The sequence below is a fragment of the Pyrus communis genome, chromosome 14 (genome assembly GCF_963583255.1).
Source record: "Pyrus communis chromosome 14, drPyrComm1.1, whole genome shotgun sequence".
Taxonomy (NCBI): domain Eukaryota; kingdom Viridiplantae; phylum Streptophyta; class Magnoliopsida; order Rosales; family Rosaceae; genus Pyrus; species Pyrus communis.
Genome location: NC_084816.1, coordinates 14,856,838 through 14,875,239, shown reverse-complemented (window position 1 = coordinate 14,875,239; position 18,402 = coordinate 14,856,838). Strand labels below are relative to the sequence as shown.

The 18,402-nt window shown below is 36.2% G+C and overlaps 1 protein-coding gene across 1 annotated transcript; it reads right to left on the bottom strand.

Moving 5' to 3' along the window:
* Positions 1-7,010: 7,010 nt before the first annotated feature.
* On the bottom strand, positions 7,011-14,359 carry LOC137714409 (uncharacterized). The gene is made up of 7 exons (XM_068453635.1): positions 14,268-14,359; positions 14,027-14,140; positions 13,849-13,941; positions 13,658-13,711; positions 13,498-13,536; positions 13,218-13,388; positions 7,011-7,085 (listed from the first exon to the last, which is right to left on the bottom strand). The coding sequence occupies exons 1-7, from the start codon at positions 14,316-14,318 to the stop codon at positions 7,011-7,013; spliced, it is 597 nt and encodes a 198-aa protein (XP_068309736.1). The 5' UTR covers positions 14,319-14,359.
* Between the last annotated feature and the right edge of the window lie 4,043 nt (positions 14,360-18,402).

The window sequence follows — 18,402 nt, the reverse complement described above, 5'->3', positions numbered from 1 at the left end:
GTCGGGCTCGGGTTGTGGTAGGGCCCGGGTTGGGATGTGACAACAAACATGGGACAAGCCTGGTCTAGTGAACTCTAGTGAGGGATAACAAACAACCCCACGACGTTTATTCCTTGTCCCATGTGGAGAATTTCATACTCTAACATCCCCACTCCCACCTGAAGAATTTCAAATCTAACACGTGAATAACACAAGACGTGGAGCATGTGATATGTAGACATTAAGTTTCATACTTAGACCAATTTGGTTGTGATACCATGAAAAAATTAAGATTCTATTATCAAAATAATTCGTTGTATCAAAAGTAATCTAACTACTTATATGCTGATAAAGTTAAATTTTTTTCGGCAAAAGATTTATATGCTCAATAAGGAGTGTTAAGTTTTATACTTAACTCTACAGGTGCCATTTAAAGTATACTCCACAATTTGAAATGATATATAACAAAGCGTATACTCCACAATTTGAGAAGGCATTTTTTTGAATCATGATGTGATACGCGTGACTTACATGTTTTAAATGTATTATTATAATTATTAAAAAATATTGTTTATATGACGAAAATATCCCAGTATTATTTTGGACTGCTTTTTGAATTTTTTTGTTTGAAGGCATATTTGTCCTAAATTTTTTAGTGAAGTCGTGACTCCAAAAGGAGTCTATTGGCTTTATATATAAAGATTGTGTCTGGTATTGTGATCTCAAATGCGATAGTTAATTAATAACCTAGTCTTACCTATGAAATGGCTTTTACCCTAAACGACAAGACTATTGTCAAACATTATTTTATACAAGGACTAATTCCATTGGCTCTTAACTTCTTATTTAAGTTTGTGGACGGGATGATCTGCAATGGACGGAGGATTTGGTGACTGGCTGATTTTCGGATTGGCGGTGACTACCATAGTGGATGGTGGGGTTGTTCATTTTTGTTTGGGCTTTACTGTTGTTGGGCTCTTTTTTTGTGTTTTCTTTGTTTTTAAACCCGTTCTTTGTTTGTTTCTTGGAATAAATTGGGCCGTTATTTTGTTCGTAAGATGTGTTTGTTTTAATAAAAGTTCCTCATTGACGATCATTTTGGATCCCACTTACCAAATAAATAAATAAAGTTTTTGTTGAAAAGAAAAAAAAAATACACCCCAGATCTCTATCTCCTTTTGGCAACTCATCGTTATGGAACTCCCTGGAAACTACATTTCAATATTTTTTTTTAGCAGCAGAGATGTATGTACGTTTAAATATTCATGGATAAAAACTTATTATTTGGTGTTGGATTTTATAAAAAAAAAAGACTTGATAATAAGTGAAACCTCGTATCTTAATTGTACATTGTTTTGTCATACATAGATATGAGATTCCATCCTCTGATAATTTTGGTAATACATTACAGTTAGTTTTATGTACTTAAATAATTTAAAGTATTTTTTAAAATTTATTATTATTAAGTGAAGGAGAGGGTTTGAAACTACTACAATAACTTAAGGGTTTTGAACCCAAGATGCAGGAGTGAAAACCGAACACGTCATCCACTAGGATATTGGACAACATGTTAGTAATAGAAGGTTAAGTTGGGACATTAACGATATATTGGTGGTGGACTTGCATGAGTGATGTGAAATATTCTAACACTCAAATTAAAACCCTATGATTGTAGTATATGAAAGTAGGGATCGTTTTAGGCCCGTGATTAGAAGGGATGCTAATCTACTCAATTTAAACTCTAAATCACTAAAGTAGACTCTTATGACTCAAAACAAACTAGAATGACTCAAAACAGTACAAAACAATGATACTAACTCGAATTAGACACTAGGGATTACTTTGAACGAATTCTAACTTTAACTTGACTCAAAATACTAAAAAACACAAAATTGGGCAGATTCTAACTAAAAGACACAACCAAGTAAAGAGGGATTGGATTTTGGACGAAATTTAAAGTAAAAACAAGTAGATTAAAGACTTAAACAAAATTAGCATGAAATTGGGGAAATTATGGGTGATTGGCTAGCTAAAGGGTTCATCTCCACACATGACACATATGCGTACAAATCGATTTCCAGTTTTTATTCCTTTAAACCATGAATGACAATGCCCCAAATTAATCATGAGCTGCACAAATTAACTCTCAGATTTTCCTAATTTCATTGAATTGGATGGACAACGCATCGGCAACCAAATTATTCTTCAATAGTTCCCTACATGAACAACATAATAGAGATACAATCAAAGATCATTAAGTTCTTTGAAAATCATAAGCATTGATTTGACATTCATAACTATGAACTGCATGATACTCCTACCATGAATTTACTTAACAAGATTGTGACTAGCAACCTCCACTACTTATAAATATAAGTTTGTAACTATTAGGTGAAACTCCCTTATATTTTAGCATCAAATCCATGCATGAAAACTAAGTAGGCCTCCTTAATCAACATACAAGAATAAGTTATCAATCAAACAAATAAGTAAACTACATTTACGATTTATGAAACAATAACTGGATGTAATTAATTCATATCACATATATATTTATTGTTTTGAATTCACCTCTAACTAAAACGAATTTAGTTCCTCATGTTCACACAACAAAGATAATTAAATTTAAACATTGAAAACAAAGATAGAATACACCTATAAACGCTTCAACAATCCAACGTCTTGAATGGTAAGCACGGCTCTAGGTGGCTCCTCCTTCCTTCCTTGTTGCGGCATAATGGGGATTTTCTGAATTTAGGCTCTTGAGGTGTGGTGGATGGTGTGGTGATCTAATGGTAGAGGGTGGTGGTTTTTGCGGCAAAAAATATACATACATACATACATATATATATATAGGCTTATGTGCGGCACAAAAGTAGCTTAGGAAAAGGATTTTAGCACCTCAAATCCATAAGGAAAAGGTCAGCTATATGGCAAAAACCAAAGAGGAAGAGGAGAGAGAGGTGTGGCAGGCTTCTAGACATTCTAGAAAGAGTCTAGGCGCCATATTTTTAGGAGAGGAAATAAGGCTTCTAGAAACAGGTTTTTATGTGTCCAAGTCTGAAAAAACTCCCCCTTGCAGCTGGAATTAAGGTAGGATAAGATTAGGATAGGATAAGATAAAATAAGGTTGGATAAGATGAGGTAATTTGGATAAAGTAGCTTAGGAAAAGGATTTTAGCACCTCAAATCCATAAGGAAAAGGTTAGCTATATGGTGGAAACCAAAGAGGAAAAGGAGAGAGAGGTGCGGCAGGCTTCTAGACATTCTAGAAAGGGTCCAGGTGCCAGATTTTTAGGAGAGGAAATAAGGCTTCTAGAAATAGGTTTTTATGTGTCCAAGTTTGAAAAGAACTCCCCCTTGCAGCTGGAATTAAGGTAGCATAAGATTAGGATAGGATAAGATAAGATAAGGTTGAATAAGGTTTGGATAAGATAAGGTAATTTGGATAATGTTCATTCTTTATAGCTGATTCCTTGTCTTCCAAGTCTTTGATTTAATTCTTTTAGATGTTAAGCACATTCCTAGCCTCTCTTGAACTTCAAATTTGTCCCTCCACCTTGCTCCATATGCAAGTTATCCATTCCAAGCCCAAAACTGCTCTAAAATGCTCCAAATTGCACTTTCTTGCCTCTTTTGCCATTTAAACCTACAAACACACGAAAATAGCTTAAATCACTATAATAAATAGAAACTAGCTATGTAAATGCAAGAAAATAAGCTAACTAAGTCTCATAAATATGCTCCTGTCAAATTTCCCCACACTTAGCTTTTGCCAGTCCCTAAGCAAAACAAAGAAAACAAAACACAACCTAAACCTTCCAACAATTGCCTCAGGGATTTCCAATGAAACATGACATGTTAAAAATCACTACTACCACAGATTTTAGCTATCCCTACCCTCGGGTAAACACTTAACCAAAGTCACCACTCACTAGCTCACATTTAATCAATTAAAACAACATTTTGGATGTTGTAACATGCTTTAGAGAATCCCTCAATTCCTCACCGGATATACTCTCTATTTTCACAAAGATTTTCTGCCTACAGTCCCTACACTAGGTATATGTGAGAAGATTGATATAAACATGTAGACTAAACACTCACATATTTTATAACAAAGAAGACACTTTCTGGAATTATCAACATGTATATGATCTCATGAATGGAATGCCACTACTTAGACACAAGAACCAGGGATACCATATGCTCGTACCAATTCTAAACTCCACATATTAAAACACATAATAATCAAGATAGAAGTCTAAGGGTTGTAACAGGGCTAAGGTATTAGCTAACAAAGAAAGATGAGGATAAACAAAAGTTCTTAAAGTGATAGTAAGTAAAGTAATGAAATAAACATTTAGAATTCACTTTTGAATGCAGAAATCAACTCTAAACACGAAGAGAAGATTCACACATCACTTAGGGTCAGATTCAAACTTTTGGACCCTTTCTTCAACAACCAATACTTGTGAGTTCATTTTCACTTATTTCCAACTCTTTTTCCTTTTCTTTTCTCAACTTTTTCACGTTTTTTTTTCCGTGCCCTTTTCTTTTTCTTTGGCACACTAAACGTACAACCTCATAGAATTCCAATGAAAAACCTTCCCCCACACTTGTTTTTCTGCATAATGTCAATCAAAAGGAATTCCCTCTAAGTCATGCTCCACTATTCTTTAAGAACAAGGTTATGGATAGTCCTAATCTAGGTTAGGTAAGGATAATGTGGCTAACAAAGAAAATAGGCTAACTAAGGCTCCAAGGGGTTAAACCTACAATACAAATTCAAGGGATAAGGCTTTTTGGCTCTGGTGGTAACTAAACAACTTCATCTTGTTATTTGTTATGCACTCAATTTTATGCTTTGAATGAAACGGGCATGAGTTCTAGTATTTGGATCTATAATGATGAAAACGCATTCTAAGTAGCAACCAAGCAAAGAAATAATGAGATCATGCAACGACTTTAGAAAACAAAAACTCACAGATTAATAACTCTCCAAATAAAGTTTAGGCTCTAGTCTCTCAGGGTTGTAGCATTAGTTTGAGTTTCTTCCTTCAAGCATGTTACAAAAACTGATTTTTTTTCCTTTTTGTGATTACATGTGAATTCGTAAATGATAACTACAACTAAGCATAAACCAAAAAGCATATCAAACTTCCATCCATGTTTGTAACTTTCTTTAATAGTCATGCAATTAAAAACCAAATCCTCATCATTGTGTTGGAAGGTACCCTAAGACACAAACACAAAAATGACTCTAAAAACAACTCTTTTTGGGTTTTTCAAAACATTTTTTCGAATTTTTTTCAAACTTTCGTATTTTTTCTTTCAAAACACATTAAAACACTTTAAAACACAATAAAAACACTTAAAAATAGTGAGTAACAACTTTAGAAGTGAGGTGATAAAATCCAACGAATTTTCATGAAAAACACTTTGTTTACCCCCTCCCCCACACTTAAACCAAACATTGTCCTCAATGTTTCAAACAAAGACTCACAAACAAACAATCAAACAACACAACTAACAAAACACGACAATAATGGCAAAATAGAAGCAATAAAGAGTAGGGTTTAGGAATGCAAATCTGGTTGTGGAGCCAGAGATTCCTAGGTCTTCTTTATTTGAATGCATGGGTAGCCTCCCAAGAAGCGCTTGCTTTAATGTCTTCCAGTAGTACGATACCTCATTTTAAGCTCCTTTAGGTCCCATGGCATGGAATTGATCTTTGAATGGGAGGTGATACTTGAAATGATCCGGTAATGGTTTAAATTCTAGAGTGGGTGCCTGAATCATTAACAACATATTAGTATAAAACAAAATTGAAACTCGGGGATGTGGCTTACTTGTGTGCTCCGACATGAACTCAAGACTAAACACCTCTTCGAAAGTTGTAGGACTAGAAAATTCAGCCAGATTTGGTGTTTTGAGAGTTATGACTTGTCCCGTGTCATAAAATCCAACTTCTTTGGGAATTGTTGTCTCAACTATATCTTTTTTGATGAATTCTAGACATTCCCCAGCCACTTCTGGCTTTTGATTCTTTGGAAAGGTTTCGAAGATGCCTTTCTCACCTTCTTTTTCCTTGGATTACATGATCCTGCAAGGAATAGAGACATTTGGTTGAACAGGGTCAAGACGAATTGAATTTGGGCTTACCTTGGTTGTAGTGGATGGCATAACAGGCATATGGGGCTGCAACAAGGGTGTTGGGGTTAGGATAGGCTACGGCAAGGGTGGTTCTTCCCTTGCCGTGGCCTTGTTATCCTTCTTTTCTTCGAGCAGTAGGTGTTTATCTATGTTTTGGCTTGGTTTGGACATCTTGGGTTCATCTCCAACCTCTAGGCCACTTTCCAAGGTGATAGCTTCAACAATTTCAACAGTTGAGTCATATAGTTTACTTTGTTCTTGCATTTGCCCCATGAATTCGGCGATCTCTCCCATTTGATTCTTCAATTTGCTCATCACTTGGGCTTGATTTTGTAATTCCTACGTCAAAGAAGTTAGTACATCAAGAATTTGAGCATAATCTATTGACGAACCTGAATTCGGTTGGAATTGTTGCGGGGTAGATTGTGGTGGTTGCATAGGCGTTGTATAGAACTCCTCATATGCTGCCAATATTCTCCTTGTTGAGCCTCATTGGCTTGATTTTGTGAGCCCTGCGCCAAAGAAATTAATTCATCAAGAATTTGATCACAATCTATTGATGAACTTGAGTTTGATTGGGCATATTGTGTATGAGGTTGTGGTAACTGCGCAGGTCTTGAATAAAACTCCTCATATGGCTGCCAATATCCTTCATGTTGAACTTGTTGAGATTCCCACCACATAGAGTTTGAAAGATCACTCTAATCTGAATTGTACATGTTGGAAAACAAATAGTTCCCTGATTGATTATGATCTTGATAACCCCAGGTATGTACATTCTCCCAACCTCTTTGTGGACGTTGATTTGCTTGATATTCTTGCCTATAAGAAGCACCAAATGTAGGGACACTTTGCATTGTGGACCCTTTGACATACTATGACAACTGAGAAGTAAGATTTGCCATTTGAGCTTGAAGATTAGCAATTGCCATGTCTTGCTTCTCTAGTACCTGAAATCAAAGAAATAAAACTAAATCAAATATCAAAAGAAAAATAAACAAACAAACAGAAGGATTAGCAATTTTACAAGTCCCCAGAAACGGTGCCAAAATTTGATGTGAAATATTCTAACACTCAAATTAAAACCCTATGATTGTAGTATATGAAAGTAGGGATCGTTTTAGGTCGGGGATTAGAAGAGATGCTAATCTACTCAATTTAAACTCTAAATCACTAAACTAGACTCAATAATAGAAAACTAGACTCTTATGACTCAAAACAAACTAGAATGACTCAAAACAACACAAAACAATGAAACTGATTCAAACTAGACACTAGGGATTACTTTGAACGAATTCTAACTTTAACTTAACTCAAAATACTAAAACACACAAAATTGGGCAGATTCTAACTAAAAGGCACAACCAAGTAAAGAGGGATTGGATTTTGGACGAAATTTAAAGTAAAAACAAGTAGATTAAAGACTTAAACAAAGTTAGCACGAAATTGGGGAAATTATGGGTGATTGGCTAGTTAGAGGGTTCATCTCCACACATGACACATATGCGTACAAATCGATTTCCAGTTTTTATTCCTTTAAATCATGAATGACAATGCCCCAAATTAATCGTGAACTGCACAAATTAACTCTCAGATTTTCCTAATTTCATTGAATTGGATGGACAACACATCGGCAACCAAATTATTCTTCAATAGTTCCCTACATGAACAACATAATAGAGATACAATCAAAGATCATTAAGTTCTATGAAAATCATAAGCATTGACATGACATTCGTAACTATGAACTGCATGATACTCCTGCCATGAATTTACTTAACACAATTGTGACTAGCAACCTCCACTACTTATAAATATAAATTTGTAACTATTACGTGAAACTCGCTTATATTTTAGCATCAAATCCATGCATGAAAACTAAGTAGGCCTCCTTAATCAACATACAAGAATAAGTTATCAATCAAACAGATAAGTAAACTGCATTCACGATTTATGAAACAATAACTGGATGTAACCAATTCATATCACATATATATTCATGGTTTTGAATTCACCTCTAACTAAAACGAATTTAGTTCCTCATATTTGTAAAACAAAGATAATTAAATTTAAACATTGAAAACAAAGATAGAATACACCTAGAAACGCTCCAACAATCCAATGTGTTGAATGGCAAGCACGGCTCCAGGTGGCTCTTCCTTCCTTCCTTGCTGCGGCACAATGGGGATTTTCTGAATTTAGGCTTTTGAGGTGTGGTGGATGGTGTGGTGATCTGATGGTAAAGGGTAGTGGTTTTTGTGGCAGAAAATATACATATATATATAGGCTTATGTGCGGCACAAAAGTAGCTTAGGAAAAAGATTTTAGCACCTCAAATCCATAAGGAAAAGGTTAGCTATATGGTGGAAACCAAAGAGGAAAATGAGAGAGAGGTGCGGCAGGCTTCTAGACATTCTAGAAAGGGTCCAGGTGCCAGATTTTTAGGAGAGGAAATAAGGCTTCTAGAAATAGGTTTTTATGTGTCCAAGTTTGAAAAGAACTCCCCCTTGCAGCTGGAATTAAGGTAGCATAAGATTAGGATAGGATAAGATAAGATAAGGTTGAATAAGGTTTGGATAAGATAAGGTAATTTGGATAATGTTCATTCTTTATAGCTGATTCCTTATCTTCCAAGTCTTTGATTTAATTCTTTTAGATGTTAAGCACATTCCTAGCCTCTCTTGAACTTCAAATTTGTCCCTCCACCTTGCTCCATATGCAAGTTATCCATTCCAAGCCCAAAACTGCTCTAAAATGCTCCAAATTGCACTTTCTTGCCTCTTTTGCCATTTAAACCTACAAACACACGAAAATAACTTAAATCACTATAATAAATAGAAACTAGCTATGTAAATGCAAGAAAATAAGTTAACCAAGTCGCATAAATATGCTCCTATCAATAAGTTTACAAAGTTTATCATAGTATCATTGCAAGCTATTATCTCGACATATCATGGGCCTGATTTACTGGACTCCAATATATGTGCTCCCTTAAGTTGAGCTTTCAGAAAGTCATGCTAGATCTAGCTTAAGGGCAATGACTGAATGATTGGGGCTTCAAAAAGTTGTATGGGTATATAATGAGTTGATCAGTTCCCAATGTGAGAATTGGTTTCTTTTAGGGGACATTCGTGACAGGGCGTGTAATAGTGTTAGAGAACAAGATCCAAATCAGGCATATGACAAAATAATATATGACTTATAAATATGAGTTTCCACCTCTAATACGACCAAAAACTTTTATGATAAAACCCAACACCTAGTAATATGTAGTTAAGTTTGGATAATATCGGTGATATTGATAGGGGACCTGCACTGCCATACAAAGTTTAAAAGAACAAGTGGATGTCACATTGGCTTACTTTCTACCTTTTTTTTCTTTCTATTATTTAAGCGATGGATTCTTGGATCTTGTATTAACTTATAAGTAAGTTATATTACTCTCTATATTGTCAATTAGTTTTATGATAAAGCCTCAACTTCTTTGATGGTATCAGAGTAGGTTGCCCTATGTGTAAAGCCCAATGAGGGCACACATACTCTACATCACCTTGTTTGTGTTATTGATCTATTAGGCTTGAAAACTCGCTAGGCACACATGCTTCACAACATCTTGTTTGTATTGTGCACGTGCTAGGATTAAAAGTTCGCCACACGTGATATAGGATATTGAGAATGAATCTCATATTTATGTAAGGAAAGACCTAGCATAGATTTATCAATAAGTTGCACTATTCCGGATATTATCAATTAATTTTATAATGAAATCTCAAATTTCTTCATAAAACAAGATCCTACAACAAATTGCAGGGCAAAGATAGATCATCTAATACATTCTTCCATCAATAAATCAGAGATGATGTCAGGCAGTTTCTCGAATCAACGAGGATTTTCACAAAACAAAGTTAAAAGAGCAGCAAGACGCTAGGCAACATTAATTGGCTACTTTCTACTAAATAATAGTAATGTTATTATAAAAAAATCAAAATGTTGCGTACCGCTAATTTTATTAAAATTAAGTTGAGTAAAGGATTATTCCAAGCCAACAAGGCTTCTCGTTTTTCAAGATTGGTGGAGGGGGGGGGGAAACGTCTATCGTATACAGCCTTATCCGTACTTTGCAAAGAGACTGTTTTCACAATTTGAACCTGGGACCTTTAGGTTAGAAAGGAGCTAACTATAAGTATATATACATCATTAAGTGAAACGTTAACAATTTATTGATCATTTTGACAATATCCTAATTAAATTACTCTAATTTACAAGGCATTCAAAATTTGGTGGTGACGACGTGCCGCTCCTAATCAAGTGACCTACGTACGCACATATAAAGTTAAAAAATAATTTAGCAAATGAAAATCTAATCCAAATCAAAATGCCTCAATATATAATTTTATAACGTCATAATTATATGATCATGTAATCAAAATCCTCGTCGCGGTTAAGACGTGTGCTTAAATCGTAGTAGGCCTATATACTTAATATGATGAACATATACTGTTTGGGTTAATATTCAAACATTGGGCTTTGTATGAAGGGAAGCCCAACAACACCAAGGGAAAATAGACTTGCCCCAAGCCCTGAAGCCCAGTCTATAGATTTGAAAGTAATTTGAAGACATCTTAGCCAAGACATAGGCTGCATGCCTACGGATGAACTGACAAGTGATGGAGGCGAACCCACTCTCAAGACGAAAACACTTTCTAGTGGCATTATAAGTAATATGATGATGACTCACTACCATTCAAGAGCTTTTGGGCAAGATTAAAGATGAAGGCAGTTGGGCCAAATTGCCTATAAAAAGGAAGACAAACATCAACATTAAGGACATTCAACCAATCAAACAAAAGACATCCAAACTTTGCTCTCAAGCCTAGTTCATACCAAAAATGCTGAAACTTGTCCAGATTCAGTCATTTTAGCCGTAGTTCCCTTAGAAAGGCTATCTTTTGTCCATTGTAAAAGCTCTGCTACTTTAACTTAGTATTGTAGTATCGACTCCCTCGTGTAGAAGAAACACCTAAACATTCCAACAACTCAAACTTGAATTGTATGAACGTTTAGGCCCTCTTCTCTTCCTCTTTGTTGCGGCACAAAGTCTAAGGATAGGTTTTGGGGTGGTATTTGTATGGAGGAATGGTTGTGTGATCGTGTGAAGTGTGTATGAATTTCTGGAATGGTGGAGGAAGGCACGGCACAAAGGGATTGTTGCTGGAATGGATTGGTGCTTGCGGCTCCAATGGTATTCTCCCCTTTTGTTGGTGAGGGAATGCATGGTTTTATAGGGAGAATGGGAGAATATGTGGCTGAATGATTTAGATTGCATGTGGCTCTATGATTATGGGTGCATGTGGCTGAAATAATGAAAGGAATGCATGTGAAAAACAGCTAGGAAAGTTGGTGGAAAGCTGGAAATGGGATGGGAGTGCACAGCAAGGTGGTAGGAATGGGCTGGAATGTGTGGTGAATGATTAAAGGGTTGATATGTGAATGTGGCTGAATTAAAGAATGGGAGAGAGTGGAAAAATAGCTAGGGTGAATGATTTAAAGAGGGAATGCATGTGCAATGACAGCTAGGTTGGTTGTGGAAAGCTGGAATTGCAAAGGGATGCACGGCAAGGTGTGTTAGAATGGGAGAAAATGGATGAATGATTAAGAGTGCATGTGGGTTATGGCTGAAATAGGTATGAGAAAGGAAGGTGTTTAAGTGTTTAAAATAAGGAACAAAGTTGGCAAGGATGGGAGACACAAGGAAACACACGGCATTGCTTAAAGTTGCAAGTTTTGTGACCTAGAATAGGTAGGAGCCCTTGATATTGCTGAAACTTGGAGTCTCTAATTTCGTCCATTTCTTTTGCTCCAAACATAAGCTATCCATTCCAAGTCCAATTTTGCTCCAAAATGCTCCAAAATGCATCTTTTTGCTTCCTTAGCCATATGAACCTAAAAACACACGAAAATGGCTTAAACTACTAAAACAACTAGGAATTAACAATATAAATGCACGAAAACAAGCTAAGTAAGTCGCCTAAATATGCTCCTATCAATTTCCACAAATTTACCTATCGATATTCCACCGATATCGATATTTTAAACATTGACTACAGATGGAGCCATCAATTGGAGACTGCCTAAATAACCACGAGTCGCAATTAATGACTTTCAAGATGCCGTCCTCGTGGGCATGTTCTTCCTAGAAATAAATCATAAAAAATTCATGAGATGAACTTTAGGGGTGGGCACAATGCGATTCCACTCTCAAATAGAATTGGAATCGGAAAATATCAACGGTTCAGTTTGGTATGATTCTTCTTAAATTTATTACAAAAATATCAAGATGCCACCCTTGTCGTGTGCATGCTCTTCACACCATGAAGTATAATACGAGAGATTTTTTAGTGTGACTGTCACACTAGATGGTACACCACGTGTCCCTATATAAATGGCAAGGTTCTAAAAAACGCTAGGTGCTAGTCGGGCGGCGGGCTAGCACCTAGGCAGCTAGGTCTAGGCAGGCGCCCAGGCGGCCTGGTAGATTTAGGTAAATTTCTTGTATATCTTGTAAATAAGTGCATATTGACACTTACAAAAAATTAAATTTGTATGAAATTCATGGATAAGATAATAAAAGAATAATAAAATGCAAAAAGAGTATCCAACAAGTAAAAATTTTAAAAACACATTAAGCATATATGTCATATAACCATAGTGAGGAGTATTGTAGGATGACACATGTATAATAAGTTCACAATTTAAAACCACAAAAAATGCAAAATAGGAGGAAAATAAGGAAATATAGTAATGTAGATAGGATTTTTTTTTTTTTTTTTAATTTCAAAAAAAATAAAATAAAAAATAAAATCTCCCAGCCGCCTAGCCCGCCTAAGCCGTTTTTTAGAACATTGATAAATGGTGGGTTATATGTGTTAAAAGATTAATAACTTAAAAATTAAAATTTTCCACCACTTGCATAAAAACTCGTGGTGTATCATCCGTGTTTCCGTCACAACTAAAAATTTCTCACATTATACAACTACTCCCTCACATCTTCAGTTTTTGTTTTGTTTTCTTGGACAAGTTGCCAGAGCGTCTTCTCCTCCTCTATCTTTTCTTTCTTCAGACTTCATCAGCTTCAGCTTTGTGACGCAATCATTCTCAACATCATGAACAATATAGCCTTCCACCAACATCCTTGCCATCTCCAAGTCTTCAGATTGACCAACAGCGCCACCAAAAAGAGTAACAGTGTCTTCCTATTATTCATTTACAGAAATTAAAACTCATAAATCACTAACGTGTACCACCCATCGGTGGGCATTAACACCAGATAAAGAAAACCCTAAACAAAATCACAACACTTACATAGTGATAAAGATTGGTGCCTGTGAAGCCAATAATCTCCTGCATCAAGAATATTGGAAAAAATTAGTCATACAACCAGAGTAGAGTTAAGCCACCAATAATCATATATGTGCACATGAAGCCAAATCAAAAAGTAGTCAGCCATAATAATTTAGATCACTTTATTCACCTCTATAGAGGCACGAAATCTCCGGAGCCGATCTTCGTACTCCACCTGCAAACAACAGTAGAGATTAGAAAACAGTTACTAAGAGGTTTGGCTGAGTCTTCATTGAGCAGGTAGCACCAATCCCAAATTACCACATCTACAAAGATCAAGCCCAAATTAGGAAACCTGTATTCAATACCGACCTTCTCGATCCCAAACCTTGAGCATAGCCCACCTTCTTGCTGCCCAATCTTCATAAAGATATGCTGCTTACGGCCGTTCATAATTTCTATCGCCTGAATCAAATGGTACAAGTCCAATATATATAGTGCAAAGTTATAAGCAGCTTAAAAATTCTCACGAAATAGACAATAATCGTACAAGGGAAGGTGGAACGTTAGTTCTTCCTAGCGGTTCAAGAAGACGCCTGGCCCTGACAATACGATCTCGGTCCTTGATCTCTGTGGTTGTTGAGACTTTCATGGAACGGTTACACTAACCCACAATTGAAACACAAGAAGTGAACATGTGCATCAAACAACAGGCATAACTTCAAATAAACAACTGATCAATTAAGGGTAGGTTTCACAACCACAAGTTTATAGAATTAATCATGACATACCGCACTCATTTCGCATGAAATGCCGTTCTCCTGTAAAAAAGATTTCACCATAGGCCAAACATCTTGCACCCTTTTTGCTGAACAAAAACAATTCAAAAGCTCATAGGTGAGAAAGCATTTGTTCTCTTGAATAAAATATCCAATCCAAATTCTCTCTTTTTTTTTTATACATAAAGGAAAATATTTGGAGATTTCAAGTACAAGGCGGCATACAAAACATTTCATAAAGCTTGCAAAAAATTTGAAAATCTTTACCAGTGATGGGTCAACAGTAGTATATGCTAAGAGTTTAAGAATTTGACAAGCCTTGTTTGGAATATGTGGGTCCCCATCGGTGGTTGAAACTGTCATGGAACGAGGGACCTGATGATAATCTACATTCCAGTTTATGCCTTGACCTTCCAAAGACGATTTCAATTGATTGTCATATCCGTCTAGCCTTTTTGCGGCACAAAACAAAGAAAGCTCATAGGCTGGGCAAGTGTTATTCTAAATAATTAGAATAGTAACAAGCGCAACACGCTTATTGTAGAAAATTAAACCAAATTGTAGTAACAAAATGAGTTACAGGACAAGGCACAGTAGAATATATATGCATATCCAGTCAGTAACTCAAGGTTAATGTCAAACCAATACCTGCACATATAACACAATTTGTTTTTTTAATACAGAAAACCCGTTTTTGAAATCAAAATTGAGACACAACCGAAGGACGTAACTAGCTTATTAATTACTCGGCCTTGCCGCCACGTAGACTTGGTAGTTTTTAGGGTCAACACTTATATATCAACATCTCATCCTTATGCTTGTATTACTTGGTGTTTTGCTTATGTTGTGGAACAATTTTCTTTATATTTTTTTCTATGTTTAGCAAAACCTAGCATCCTAAGGTTAGAATGCAACACTTGGTTTAGTTTCTCATTTTAATGCGAGCTTGATGCAATTTCCATATTTATGTTCTTGAATCTGTTAATGTGATTTATCATTTGTTATTTATGGTTTGATTCTTAGATACCATTATTATGTAGATAGAATTGTATTTGTTTGTGTTCAGTGACCATCTTACCTTACATATCAGCACCTATTTAGGAATTACATATGCATATGAGCTAGACCTAGACTTATGGTGTAACTTTATCGTTTTCAAAGAGCTCAACAGACTATTGTATGTTAAATTAGACCTTGACCATAGGCTAGTAAGCTAGTAGCATATGAAAATACTTGGACTCTCACCAAGACCATCGGGAGAAATCATATCTAAAGGAAACAATTGCATATTGAGGTTGGATTAAGACCTTTCTATAGATACACTTCAAGAACCGAATGTAGAATTGTATGAACGGTGCATTGATTTGAGAATCATATGGTTGAGTGTGGATTCCAAAACCTTAAGCTCACCATATCCATATAGTACAACCCTAGTTCCTTACAATCACTTATTCATTGTCATGTTTTATTTATTTCTTTTACTATTTTTCCTGTTGGTTTTTCTTATTTGCTTATCTTCAACCAAATCGTGATCTTTATTTTATTGTTTCAGGGTTTAGTTGATTCAAGAACATAAAATAAAAAGAGTCAATGTTTGCGTGCTTAAGTTATTATTTTTGCTTAAATTAATCTCACTTTTGTGGGATCGATCTTTGCTTTTCACTATACTATCCTATTTAATTTGTGCACTGATAAGGTTTAAGTTTGTTATTTGTTAGCGGTCTAAATATTCACAGCAGCAACAACCAAGAATCTTCACTAGATTTCAGAGTTGAAGTTTGGCAATCGGTATTACTTCATATTTTAATTCCTTTGTTACTTTTTCGGAACTTCTCGAAAGCCTCTTGACTGCGATTTCCTGTCCATCTATTAGCCTAACCAGAAGATTGTTACGTCCTTGAGGAATCAAGTGCTTCCTCAAATTACGTTTCTTCTGCTAGCAGAATGCAAATTACAATGTATATAGGGTCCAAAACCACCTTCTCCAAGCTTACTGTTGATCGAAAAGTAATTAGTGGCACTCTCTATCCTTGGCAAGTCGAAAAATGGCAGCACCAGATCATCTTCCATCTGTTCTTCAATGTCTTCACCTTTTTAATCATCAAAAGTAACAATTAGTGATGCAAATTAACTAATAATTCTGCCTTTGACATCTTTCTTGCCTCTAAATCTTTTAATATAACAATAGCCAACTAAGAACCTCCCAACAATTACAGCAAAGGCAGATGCCGCTAGCAGTCTATCTTCCACTTCTTGCCTCTGTCCTTCATTGATTATTCAAGATGGAATAACATACATAGTTAAATACCAGACAATTTGTACATTCCATTGAACAGGGGACCTTTAAATTCCTAAAGAACAAATTGAACATAATTTGTACCTAGTTCTGAAGCACACATCTTCATGTATACATACATCCTATCCACCACCCGGCATTTGCATAATATTGACAAGGTCACCAAACCAGATAGCGGTACCGCTGCCTCCTCCTCTAACATCTTTGTCTGTATAAGCAAAACATGAACAATTCGATAAACATTTGGCCCTGCATTCAACGAGGTTCATGCTTTTGTTTATCCAACTATGTGTAACATCAGGCAATTTCGACCGCGGAAGCTTGGAAAAATTATCATTCTTGCAGCTCAACGGCTTTCTCCTTACGCAATCTTTTAAAAAATCTTTGAATTTCCAATTCTCTAGTGATGCAGGAACGATCCTCTCCAAACATTGACAAATTGGCGATAAATTAAGAACACAATTGCCATTGTCATCACAATGGACATAACTCTCTCAAGGGTCTCTCCGAAACATTGCGTGGAGTATCCAATTATGGTCTGCCTGTGATTAAATCCACTCCTAGCGATGCGATTTGGTATGGTTCATCATCATCATCTAGCCAAGTAATAATAAGTTTCTAAAAGACGCTAGGCGCTAGTCGAACGGCAAGCTAGGGCCTAGTGCCTAGGAGGTCTAGACGGATTTAAGTACATACATGCAAATTCAAACATACCATTCTAAATAAATAATTGCATATCTAAGAACTATACTTGTAAATTCAAACATACCATTCAAAATAAAACAATTTATGACATATAAGTGAGAGTTCTTTCTCTCCGAAATGAGAGTGGAGACCTTCAATTTCCAGCTTCTCCGGTGGCACCGGCCCTAGCTTCGGCTGGGTCAGTTGTTGTGTCCTCTTCTCCGATTTCTCCTTCTTTTCTCCAACTCCGTGGGTATTCATCTTCCTGGTTCTTCCTTACTTTGATTTTCAGCCATGTCTTCCCGGACAGCCAAGCCAACTGCCTTTTATTCAAACCAGATAGCGGAACTGCTGCCTCTTCCTCTAACATCTATGTCTATATAAGCAGAACATGAACAATTCGATAAGCATTTGGCCCTGCATTCAACGAGGTTCCTGCTTTTATTTATCCAATTGTGTGTGGTATCCAGCAATTTCAACCGCAGATTCTTCGCAAATCCATCATTCCTGCAGCTAAATGGCTTTCTCCTCACGCAACCTTTCAAAAAATCTTTCAAGTTCCAATTCTCCAACGACCCAGGAACGAACCTCTTCAAACATTGAAAAATTAGTGATGAATTAAGAACACAGTTGCCGTTGCCACCACAGTGGACATAACTGTCACAAGGGTCTCTCGGAAATGTTGCGTAGTCGAATTCTGATCTGTCTGTGATTAAATCCACTCTTGGTGAAACGACGTGGTTTGGTTCATCATCGTCATCCGCCCAAGTAACGACATTTTCATCATGTGAATTGTCATGTATCCTCCTTTCTGTTGACAAAAGTGAAGTTCAAAGCCAGAAGTTCCTTCGTGGGTTTTCCATCGAACAAAAGGCCATTCCATGGACTGCTTCTCAAGTACTCAATAAACCCTTTTCCACTTGACAGGCTCAGAATGGTTAAGCAGCTCCGTCTCCCATATAATGTCTCCCGGACAAGGTCGTCTAGACTCTTCCATGATGTTAAATGCCGGTTAAATTCGATCCTCATGTCTCACCCGAGATTCATTCCCGGAAGCAAGGTATCAAAAGGGTAGTCAAAGCTTTGTAACAAGTAGTTTTCTGAGTTGGTATCTTTCTCACCCCTTAGGACAAGGTTACCATTGTCCAACAGCTACAGGACAGGGCT